General features: G+C 43.5%; 1 protein-coding gene across 5 annotated transcripts in view; it reads left to right on the top strand.

Moving 5' to 3' along the window:
* Positions 1-4,949, top strand: part of WASHC3 (WASH complex subunit 3) — a 30,021-nt gene extending 25,072 nt beyond the window's left edge. For all 5 annotated transcript variants that reach the window (XM_006019513.3, XM_006019514.3, XM_025198914.1 and 2 more), the window contains one exon: positions 3,240-4,949. In XM_006019513.3, coding sequence (XP_006019575.1) covers positions 3,240-3,324 — 85 coding nt within the window. In that variant the 3' untranslated portion in view covers positions 3,325-4,949. The remainder of the gene's footprint in view (positions 1-3,239) is intronic.
* Positions 4,950-11,896: the final 6,947 nt, after the last annotated feature.

An 11,896-nucleotide genomic window follows, 5' to 3' on the forward strand; every position in this document is an offset into this window, starting at 1 on the left:
TGTGTTATCCACACAAATGTGTTAGAAGTAAGGCTTCTTCTTTCTTACTTAACAGCCCTAATGCATGGCATTTCAGAACGCTATGTTAGGTCCTTGTGACAGTCTGGTCTGTTCTTCTAATTTCCACTCTTTTATTAATAAAGGTTACAATAATACTTTAGTTTTTCTTGCAGGCAATCTGACTTCTCCAGATGCTTTATAATGTCAGAGTTGACTTCTCTGAAGGCAGCACTTCCTTTCTGCACTGGAGAGAAACCATTTCTAGTAGGGTAGAGTTCTCTTTCTTTGCTGTTTACCTCTTTGTCATCCATCTCTCTTGTCCACTATTGTTCCACAACATTCCAAATTCCATCTTTTCTTTCCGTATCCAAATTTCTGTGCGTATTCCCCCCCCCCCCCTTTTTTTCTTATTCTTCACACTTTCAAAGGTGTCTTTTCCTGCACTTTCGAACTTCAGGGCTCAGTACCTATCCCTCTGATCATACCAAAGACCCTCCTCGGTCAGTCTTCCCAGGTAAGATTGCTCCATAGTGCTTTCCTGTCCCTCCATTACAATGGAGGTAAGAAGTAATGCTGAAGGGTGGCCTCTAGATGAATTTGCATGGGAAAGCTTTTGCTTTTCTAAAGGTATTTGTCAGGTACTTTAGAATGCTGCCCACATACCTTTGGTACTTTAAAGCACCTAAATCAAAGCAAGTAAAATGTAAGAGTTCTACGGCAAGAAGTGAGAGATGAGCACTGAATATAGAACTCCAGCACCATCACTGATGTCCCAGCTGCTAAGACAGTCTGTGTTTTGTCATACGTTGTATTGTAGATGTCAGTTTTCTGTGAACTCTTAGTTAGTTTTCACGAATCTAAAAATCCACACCTAAGAGGGAAGCATCTTCCATCCTTTTATGCAGACTGTATGCATAGTTTTATCTGGATAGCTACTACATCAGTCTTGGAACCTGACAGATTTACAAGCTAGGCAGTGTTAAGCATGGTAAGTTCTTGTGAGATCTCCAAGGAAAGCAAGGCCCCCTGCTGCCAAATTTGGCTTCCTAGCTGCTAGATTTCTGGACCCATGGAGAGCCCCAGGCTCTGTGCACTGGATGGGACATGCAATCCCAACTTGCCAGGTTGAGCAATGACAGAGCTGGGCCCCTGGAGCCCAATTCTGGTGCATGGCAGGGAGGAGGGATCAGGACTAGGCTCCTGGGACCCAATTCTAGCATGCATGGGGCAAGAGGAGATAGTGCTGGTCCCCTAGGATCCAACCCGGCACATGGGGGCCAGGAGGGGGCAGTGCTGGGCCCCAGGGCCCAATCTGGCCTTTAGACTGCCCCTTTGCCACTTACCTGGTCCACAGGCCCACAGTGTTGAGCACCACTGTCCTAGTCTATTGTCATACTCCAAGTGCCCAAAAATGTTGCAAGAACCAAAAGTAGTCACAGTTTGTGATGCCTGAAATGGGAGGATGTCTGCTTGCTTATTGTACATCAGGAATTCCCCTGCAAGGTATTGGCTTGCATATCAGGCTGCTGCTTCTTGATTTTTGGAGTGGTGTCTGCAAGTAGGCTACCTCAGCACTCATCCCAGCACAGCTGATCCAGCTCCAAAATGATGTCCATTTATAGTAGGGATGGGCAAAATACAGCCCACGGGCCAGATGCAACCCACCAGGCCATTCTATCTGGCCCACGGGGCCCCTAAAAAATTTAGAAAATTAATATTTATCTGCTCCTGGCTGCCTGTCAGGAGCCTGAGGCAGTAGGGCCCAAGGGAAGCTGACAGGACTTGGCAGGCCAGAAGCAAGGCCCGCCCCCCCACAACTGGAAGCCCCGTGCTTAGCAGAGCCTTCTGGTCTGGGCCTCTGGGGCTGTTCCTGACCCCCTGCGCCCAAGAGGGAGAGTCAGATAAGAATGAGGATGGGAGTGGGGAAGGCAGGGGAGGGCTGGAGGCGATCGCCCCAGTCCTCAGGGCTGGGCCCAGCCAGCTCCCACAGTCCTGAATCCCACAGTCCTGCCATGCAGCAAAGAGTCATGTGGTGCTGGAGTGGCTGGGGGGCAGCAGGAAAGCAGAAAAATGGCAACTATAGGCGGGGTGAGTAGCAGTGAGTGGGAGCACAGGGACAGCTGGGCAGGAGCTCAGGGCCCGTGCCAGTGGCCTGGGGCCAGTGCTGGCAGGGCCCAAAGTGGGGCTGCAAGAGTACAGGGTCTGGCACCAGGTGTGCTGGAGGGGGACAGGGGTCATGCACCCCTGGCATCCTGCTCTGGGCTACACTGGCACTGCCCCTCCACCACCACCCTGTAGCTGCATTTCCCTGCTTTTCTGCCAACTGCTGGCTACTCCAGGACCACGTGGCTCCCGGCTGCACCGTGGGAGCACGGGGCCTACGCCAGTATCTGAGGGTTAGGAGTGGGAGGGGGGGTATGTGTGTGTATTTATAGGGCAAGTCCCACATGCACATCCCACCATACACATGTACCCACATACCCCCTTGCACTGCCATACCCACAGATCCACACACCTATCCACCCACAGCCCCCCACAACCCTATACACCCCATTACCCCCACAATATACAATTGTAAGACTTCATTTTAAGCTATTGTGCAATCATCTCTATGTACATTACACAAATGCATGTAAATCAGGATGAAAATATTTTTTGAAATCAGATTAATGAAAGTTGTAGATGTTTCCTTTTTAGAATACAACTTGGTATCTTTCTGGTTCCGAGATAACAAAACCCCTTGCTGAAAAGAGTACTTCTGAGGGGAAGAGGAGGGACTTCTGGTCACAAGATGGTGACCAGGGGGCAGGGCACCTGTCAAGGGGCAGGGCTACCCATGTGCCCCTCAACAGCTTGCCAAAATTCGGTAAGCGGCCCTCTGTCCAAAATGATTGCCTGCCCCCGATTTATAGCCTTAGTGACCTAAGCAGTTTTCTGACAGGCTCCAAGATGTGCTTTCAAATTGATCTCTGCTAGGTCCTAATATCTAATAACTTACAGGCTCTGAGACGTAATTCCAGTTGTGTGAAGTAATTATAATCAAAATTATATCTTTTATATCACACATTATAAACTCTTCAGGTAATAAATTGTAAACTATTGACTGACTCTTTGTATAAAATGTATTTACTTGGGTACAGATGGTAAATAAATAAAGCTATTGATAGCATTATGTTCATCATAATCATCATCTTCCTCCTCTTCCTAGAACTTAATCAGTATAATCTTGTCACTTGTAGGACCCCAAATGCTGCTGTTCCTGCTTGGGGAGATGATGCAAATGCAGAAGAAAGTTCTGATAGTGAATCTTCCTTCAGTGACTAAAGAAATCTATTTCGAAATCTATTTCAACCTTTGGAAACTTCTGATAGGTGCTGATGTCTGCAGTTGTATCATAATTGAAGACTTCCTACTCATGGAATGTAGGAATAATTGTATATCAAATAGCTTTCTTACGTTAGTTTGTTTTTTATGGAAGTCCTCCACAATTCCTTTCACAAAATTTTAGTGGGCAACATGACTGTAAATTAATTTTACCATAAATATAAATTATAAATTCAGCTTGTGTGATAACATTAGCTCAGATTCTTCCATCTTGCAGAAGTAAAATATATGCTATTCATATACAAGTTACATGCAATTAATAAGGTCTTTAAAAAGATGTTTGTCTAATATTACTACATTTGTGTATAATCATGTTTTATTTTTAATATCTTTATGTTCCCCAGTTATTCCATTTTAGAAAGTTACTTAAAATGGCTACTTTAATCTTGGACTGCTCCACTGTGAAGTCTCCTAAAGTATGGATTAATATGTACATGATACAGCAAGTGTAGCAAGGAAGTGTGAACTAATTATGGTGATCATGAACATTTGGCGTTCTTTTTCTAGCAAACTGATCTAAAAGTCTAAGAGGTATTAAAAATTATATCTTCTATTTTCAGAATGTAAACTAGTGTTCCGACTACATGCTAAACCAGAGAATCTCCTGCTCAAAAAAAAAAAAAAAAAGACTATGTATACAAATTAGTTTTATATATGAAAATTCCATGGTTGTTTTGAAAATGGTACTGTAAAATAAATAGCGACCAGAAGACTCTTCTTCTGAAATGCCAGGACCTTTCACTGTTGGTTCACCGTGACACAGGTGGGTAGCAACCAAAAGTAGAAACCACTTTCTGACAGCTGTTTGACTTATTTGAAATGAAGTGTGGTCTGTCTAGGTTGCTTTGGACAGGAAACCATCTCAGAATTGGTGCCCTTAATGAAAGTTTCAGTGAGGAATCAATAATTAAGTTTACATAGATAATCCAGCCTCTTGCTTCTGGAAGTGGTCTCTCCAAACCAGGTTTGAGCTACTTTTTTGGCAACAGGATTAGGAGACTAATTTTGTATATGATTTACCCAAAGAGCAAACCTGTTTCCAGAGCACTTAATTCACTGCATGGGCCAAAGAACATGAAATTCTTTAAACTCTTGTATGGTACCAAGTATTTTACATCAGTATCTTCACTGTAGTATACTTGGTCTCATTGGGTTATAAATTAATTCTTATCCTCGTCTTCTAGTGTGACTATAACAGTGCTACCATGTTGGTGAGAAGATCATTTAAATATACTTCTGGGTTTTTTCGCATTTGTCGTGAAACGGAAGAGGCAAGACCTATAAGTATAGCTGATTACTAGCCAATATGTCTGCTTTTATTAATAAATCAATACCTTTTGCCTTGAGCAGCTATTTATGCCACTTTACTCCAGCAGGTCAAATGCACTTTCATAAGAATAACACTTATATGAACAAAATGGACAGAGGGTAATTGTATATCTAAAATTTATGAATGAGTAAATGTTAAGAGATTAAGTTTAAACTAACTTGAGCTAACTAACATGTTTCGCAAAAGATAAGAAGTATTAACATACGTTGGCAATAAATAGTTCTTTCAAAACTTACATGTATGTTGTAGTGGTCTTTCAAAACCACAGAGAGAGAGAGAGAGCTGAGCACCTACTAGCTCCTGAGGTTCTAATAGTGTCTTCAGTCTTGTTTTAAGTTAATGGCAGCTGTAGGTACCATACCATTTATTTATTCATTGCCTGTTTAAACTTCTTTGAATAGTTCATACTTTGTCTTCTGAAAGAGCCAACAGTTACTGGGCAGAACAAATCTTCAGTGAGGCATAGTATGTGGAATATTAATAGCCTTGGGGCATTTATACACATGCTCTGGGAAGGGAGGGAGAAGGGGGTGGCACTATAATTAAGCTGCTCTGGGAGTTGCTCTAATTAAAGTGCCTGGAGCATCATGTGTATCAGTCTCCCTGCACTGAAAAATGGTGGCAGGGGCACTTTATCTAAAGCTCGTCAAACAAGCTTTAGTTAAAGTGCCCCCACCACCATTCTTTGGCACCAGATCACTGATACACATGACGCTGGAGTCTGCTAGAGTGTAGTTTATTAGTACGCTCCAACAGATTCAGTTAATTGCTTGGGGTTCGTTAATCTGCGTTAACCCAAATCAAACATTTTTTCTTAGTCTGGACATAATTTAGTTAAACTTGTATTACAACAGAGGAAACCCAAGGAAAAACATCACATTAGCTCTAGATTTTGATAGTCTGAACCCTCTCTCCAAATGAAAACTTTTTTGAGGATGAATTTTGGATTGTTTCAGGTTATCTCTAAAAATCCTCCCCAAAAGTCTTGAAATACCAATCAATATCCTTGTAGCAGACATTTCATACAGTTTTGAATTACAAGTGTACAGTAATTCAAAGTCTGTACCAATGTAGTTACTAATGTACAGTAATTCAAGTCTGCTCCAATTCACTGTACAGCACATTGGAGCAGACTCTCTGCACATGTATAGGTGCCCTTGGAGAATTAAACTGGAAAGTTCTAGTAAGCATTTCTCCTGGTCATAATGGCGCACATTTTACACTGGGAGAGGTAATCCTGCTGGTAGCCAGGACTTAAACACTAACGACTTAAAGATTAAAACCAGTATCTGAAAGTATATTGGCAGGCACTAAGATTTTGAAGTGTGGAGTTTGAATTATGGATATTACAAAGAACAGGAGTCATTCTCCACTTAAATGCACGGTCTTATCCTGTCTGAGCTTCAGTCAGTGAACATCCTAGAAAGACGTGGATAATTGTTCTATTTCTATTGTTTGATGGTTCTTTCAATTAAATCTAGATAGTAGTAGGGAGAGGAGTCTTGACTGTTATTTCTGTCTTGAACATTCAGAAGCAACCTATGTTGTAAAAGTGCCTAGATTGCAAGCTTCTATCATGAAGAACAGCTGACCTTCTTAATCCAGGCAAGGTAATATCGTGAGTGCATCTCTTCTGATTTAATATTTTATTTTATTTATACATCTTCCTCACTCTGTGTTTGCATACTACTAGTATGCAAACACTAGAGTACTATTACTACTGTAATAGTATATACTCTGTGCACAGAGTACTATTACTACTGTACACTAGTAATTCGTTTTGAATTACTAGTGTACAGTAATGTCTGCTATGAGGATATTGATTGAAAACGTTGCATCTAAAAATCCTTCCAAAAGTCTTGAAATACCAAACATGAATTAAGATTGTTTCAGGTTTTTATTTGGAGATAAAGGATTCAGACTCTATCAAATCCTAGCCTTAATGTGACTTTTCTAGGGCTGATACCAGCTCAGTTTTAATACAAGTTTAACTAAGTTATGTCTAGACTAGGAAAAAAATGTTTGATTTGGGTTAGTTAACACAGGTTAAGTAACCCCAAGCAAACATCTGCCGCTTCCCAGCATAGATGAGCTCTGAAAAAGTATAAGAAAGTTTCCAAGGGAGTCAGCTATCATGTCTTGACCAGTGAAACTGGTTTGAACATCATTGGCCTCTAGTCTAGCTGGAGTGATATCGTACATATTTGGATTAGCACATTAGAATCTTTTTGGATGCATCTACACAAGATGTTTTTTGTGGAGTTGCCTAATTGGCTCTGCAGTAAGGTCTCTGCAGCTACATGTGCAGCCCTATTAGGCCACAGTAAACTAATTAGTCACACCGCAGGGTAGCACTTGTATTTACAAGTACTATCCTGTGGCAGAGTTCTTTACCATGCAGCAGTGCATGTGTAGACATCTTGCTGGCTAGCTCTGCACTGGAGCACCCTCGTGCCTCAGCCAGGCCTTCTGCAGCACTTTGAGCCAAGTCAGAACAGCCGCAGGCTGGCAGGCTGACCCCCAGAACCCTGTCTACCAGGGCAATGCTCCCTCTAACACTGAGCAATCCTGGCTGGGAGTGCGCAGGTAGCTGTGTGCCTGCCCTTCCCCACTCCTGCAGCAGCCTGTGGCCAGGGGGCAGGTAGCGAGCGCCCAGATGTGAAACCAACAGCGGGGGGAGCATTGGTGCCCCCTTGCTACAGCACTGGGCATGTGTGTCTCCCCCCCCACCCCCCTTTCTGTTGATATGCCAGTGTGCGCCCAGCATTAAAAAGTTATTGCACAACATGATTTCTTATTGTGCGCACAGCTTGGAGGGAACGCTGTATCAGGGCTGCGCCAACCCAGCTCAGTGTGCTGTCGTCTTGGGTGCACATAATAAATACAGTACATGCCAGAGTGTATTGCTGTACGTTAATTTCATGTGCAGACATACCCATTGATAACCAAACTCACCAGCTTACTGTATTTTAATTTAAATATAGCAGAAATCATTCCTCAGAAAGAGTTCTCAGTTTAATATCAGTGCTGAATTGAGTATTTACTACTGAGTTTTTTGGTATAAAACGTCAGAAATGCCACTAATTAAGTGACTTCCAAGGCAGTAATAGAGGTTGATATGAAACAATACAGTAATAGAGGTTGATATGCAACTGTGACGATGGTACTTGCTATTGAGCACGCTAGAATTATTTTTAATAAGTCTAGCAACCAGTAATGGGATTGCGCCATACTTTGAATGGCTTCATTCAAAGGACTGCAGCAGGTAGGGAGTTAAGCTTGCTCCTGAGCTTGCTGCCAGCCCCATATGCTGGATGGAGGACTGTACTGGGTCCATCCCTGGTCGCTTAGTTTTGGGGCTGCTCATGGGGTCATATAATCTATAGGGGACTCCCCAGGGGTCTAGAAATTTGGTGGGGGAGTGGTGGCAGCATTAATTGCCACCACGCCCCAACTGCCAAACTTTTGGACCTGTGGGAAATCTGTATTTCTCACATATGATGCACACCCCAATTTCCATAAACTGGCATGGAGGGAGAGGGAAGATGCACATTATATATAAGAAAATGTGGTATTTGAGCACCCTACAATATTTAACGTATTTATCCTTGAAATACAGAGTACTGTTATACCCTGTTCATAGTCAATGAACAGAGGGAAAGGTCTAGATACATTTAAAGGTGTACATGTACATTTAAAAAATAGGTGCAGAATAAGATTGTGCTCCGCATTTTATCTGCATCTTTTAATACCTAATATCTTTTGGCCTTAACTGATTTGCCTAAATGTCATACAGGAAGTCTGAATAGAGCAGGGAGCCAAACCTGAGTCTCATCTAGCACCTTTTCCATTCAACCGTCCTTTCTAACTCCCTTGTTCAGCTGCAGCTTGAAAAGAAGTTTGTTTGTTTGATTTTAAAATATCTGGTGACTGATGCAAATTTTTCTCTTCCCATTCCCTTTTCCTGAGATTTCAATGTTTCAAGCCTTTGGTAATATTTTAACTATTGTGCATTTGCCCCGTTTAAAATTTCCATGATTGTCTGATATTTTTCATCTGCATTTCAGAGTTGGGGAAACATTTACTGCTGCAGTAGGTTTTTATAGTTTGTGTACAAAAAGTTGAACAGAAGATAAATTGTGAAATATCATGGTTGATAAGTGAAAGTTTATAGTTCTGCATTCCACTGACAGGCACAGATGGCAAAGCTTCAAATGCAGTGCTGGGAAACAAGAATACCCACACTTATTCTAGTGACTCTGCAGATATTTACTGATCCAACTTTTCTTTTCATTGCAATGTATGGTGTGGATCACAGACTCAAGCTTATTGGATAACTAATCTTCAGATTCATCCAGGTATTGCTAGTATGCAATTTTGTCTGCAGAACAGAGTAGATGTTTGGTTTTCTTCACCTTTCCCACCAAATTTGCAGTCCTACTTTATAGATAGTAGGGCTGTGCAAAATTTCACCCGGCATTTTGTTTCGAAGCTGTTTTGATGGGTTTCAAGCTTGAAACAGTTACATTGAAACAAAACAAAAGCTGTGCCTTTTGAAACAGCTTTGAAATGAAACAAGGGAACTCAAAACGTTTCGAGTTTCAAAGCCAGGCTTACTGAGTTCAGCGCCAGTCCCAGCTCCTCTCATCCGCCAGGCAAATTGGTGGCTTACCTGCACCCCCAGGAGGGCTGTGGGGGCTGTGCTGGAGTCCTCTGGGGGGTGCGTGCCTCTGATCTGCACGCAGGATGACAGGAGCCACATTGCCACCTGGGGCCAGCGGCAGAAGCGATCTTCCTGGTGCTGGGGGCAGCCTGCACCCAGCACCAGGAAGATCGCTTCTGCCGCTGGCCCCAGGTGGCAATGTGGCTCCTGTCATCCTGCGTGCAGATCAGAGGCACGCACCCCTGGGAGGACTCCAGCACAGCCCCCGCAGCCCTCCCAGGGGTGTGGGTGATCCCGCAATCTGCCTGGCTGCCGCAGATTACAGGGGTAGGCTGATGAGAACAGGATGGGGTTCACCACTGACAAGTGCAGGGTACTGCACCTGGGGAGGAGGAACCAGCGGCACACCTACAGGCTGGGGAACTTCCTTCTCGCCAGTGTTGAGACAGAAAAGGATCTTGGAGTCATCATTGATGCCACAATGAACGTGGGCTGACAAAGCGGGGACACGGTCAGGAGGGCCAACCATACCTTGTCGTGCATCCACAGATGCATCTCAGGCAGGTCCAAGGAGGTGATCTTCCCCCTCTATGTGGCACTGGTCAGGCCGCAGCTGGAGTACTGCGTCCAGTTCTGGGTGCTGCACTTCAGGAGGGATGTGGCCAATATGGAGAGTGTCCAAAGCAGGGGCACCTGCATGATCAGGGGTCAGCAGGGCAGACCCTACGAGGAGAGGCTGAGGGACCTGAACCTGTTCAGCCTCCTCAAGAGAAGGCTGAGAGGGGATCTAGTGGCAGTCTACAAACTAGTCAAGGGGGACCAGCAGGCATTGGGAGAGTCCCTGTTCCCCCGAGCACTCCCGGGAGTTACAAGAAACAATGGACACAAGCTAGTGGAGGGTAGTTTCAGGCTAGACATTAGGAGGCGCTATTTCACTGTCGGGGCGGCTAGGACTTGGAACCAACTTCCAAAAGAAGTGGTGCTGGCTTCTACCCTGGGGGGCTTTAAAAAAAAAAGGCTGGACGAACATCTGGCTGGGGGTTGTTTGACCCCAGTACTCTTTCCTGCCACAGCAGGGGGTCACACTAGATGACCTCCTCAGGTCCCTTCCGACCCTACCAACTATGAAACTTTGATTCCCCACTATACACTATGAGTGAAAAAGCGCTGAAACACCGAAACAGTTTTGACTAAACAAAACAGAACAGTGATTTTTAGTACTAAACAAAACTCGAAACAAACACTGTTCCATCGAAGCGGAAGTCGAAGCAGAACGATGCTGTTTTGCACAGCCCAGATAGATAGCTGTAGGTGCCTAGGTAGTGATTTGAATGTATGAAGTACTATGCATACCATTTTGGAATTGCCATACTTCATCAGATGTATGTTCCACCTTGTTCATTAATTCGACTCTGCTTTCCACTCTTCCCTCCATCTGTGAGAGGAGTTGGGAGAGTGGAGCCACAAGTCATTCACTTCCTCGGACTCCCTATGGCTGGTGGTAGAGTTTTCCATTCCAGCCATGAGAGTGCCACAGGGACAGCATGCATGTTCCCCAGCTAAAATTATTCCTATTTTTTTAAGTGATTCCAAGTGTTTCTCTTGGAAATGTTTCAATTGTTAAGTCTGTCCACACCCTTGTAAACCTTTCTGCACTTGTCAGGCATCTTAAGGAATTGCTCAGTGTCACCTTAAATCCATTTCAATGCAGATAAGAAACTGATGAGTCTTAAATGAGTCTGTCTGTTGCAATAGGAGAGATTTGAAAGGTCCATTGTAAATGACAGATCTATCAAAGGCTGAAGCTTTATTCTCTGCTTTCATAGGAATATGGCCTCTAGTATTATGCCTTATTCCTGCCATGTACAGACTTCAGAAGCTGTTGATCAAATTCCTGTAATGGAAACTTGAAAGTTTACATCAGCTTTGAGAATCAACAGGGGATCTTCCCTCTTGAGGAAAGCTGAACATTCAAGGTTAATGTTTTAAACGGGATTATGCACCCCTACAGTGTTCCACTTAAAGCTTTCTTTTTTACTGTGTTGGGTTTATCTATTTCAAGAGAATGGTAGTGGTAAGCAGAGGGAGGAGCAGTGAAAATTCTGAATTTCTGCTTTTTCCTCTTACTGCACCATTTGCTATTTGTTGTGCTGTGATTTTGGTGAGTTGCCAGATCATGGCAAAGGAGAATTTTGTGAAGAAACCTTGAGCCATGCATGATTGTTTGCCCAGCCTGGTGCTGTCACTATCAATGGCAAAATATTCTGGTTAGCAGCCAACGTTTTAACAATAAGTGATTAGGGTGAATACATTTTAAGTTTAGGTCAATGGGTTCAGATGTTGTATACAACCCAGTATGCCTGCAAAAGTATCAAATGTACTGAAAAGATTATTTCCAGCCATCTGAACCCATTTAAAATATCAGTGTTTTGGGGGGGTTTTTTACTGAAAATTGTATTTGCCTGCTGATTTTGCTTTAACTGTCTACCCACTCTGCCCACCCAGTGCAAGGAGCAGCC

The sequence above is a fragment of the Alligator sinensis genome, unplaced genomic scaffold, assembly GCF_000455745.1.
Source record: "Alligator sinensis unplaced genomic scaffold, ASM45574v1 scaffold74_2, whole genome shotgun sequence".
NCBI lineage: Eukaryota > Metazoa > Chordata > Crocodylia > Alligatoridae > Alligator > Alligator sinensis.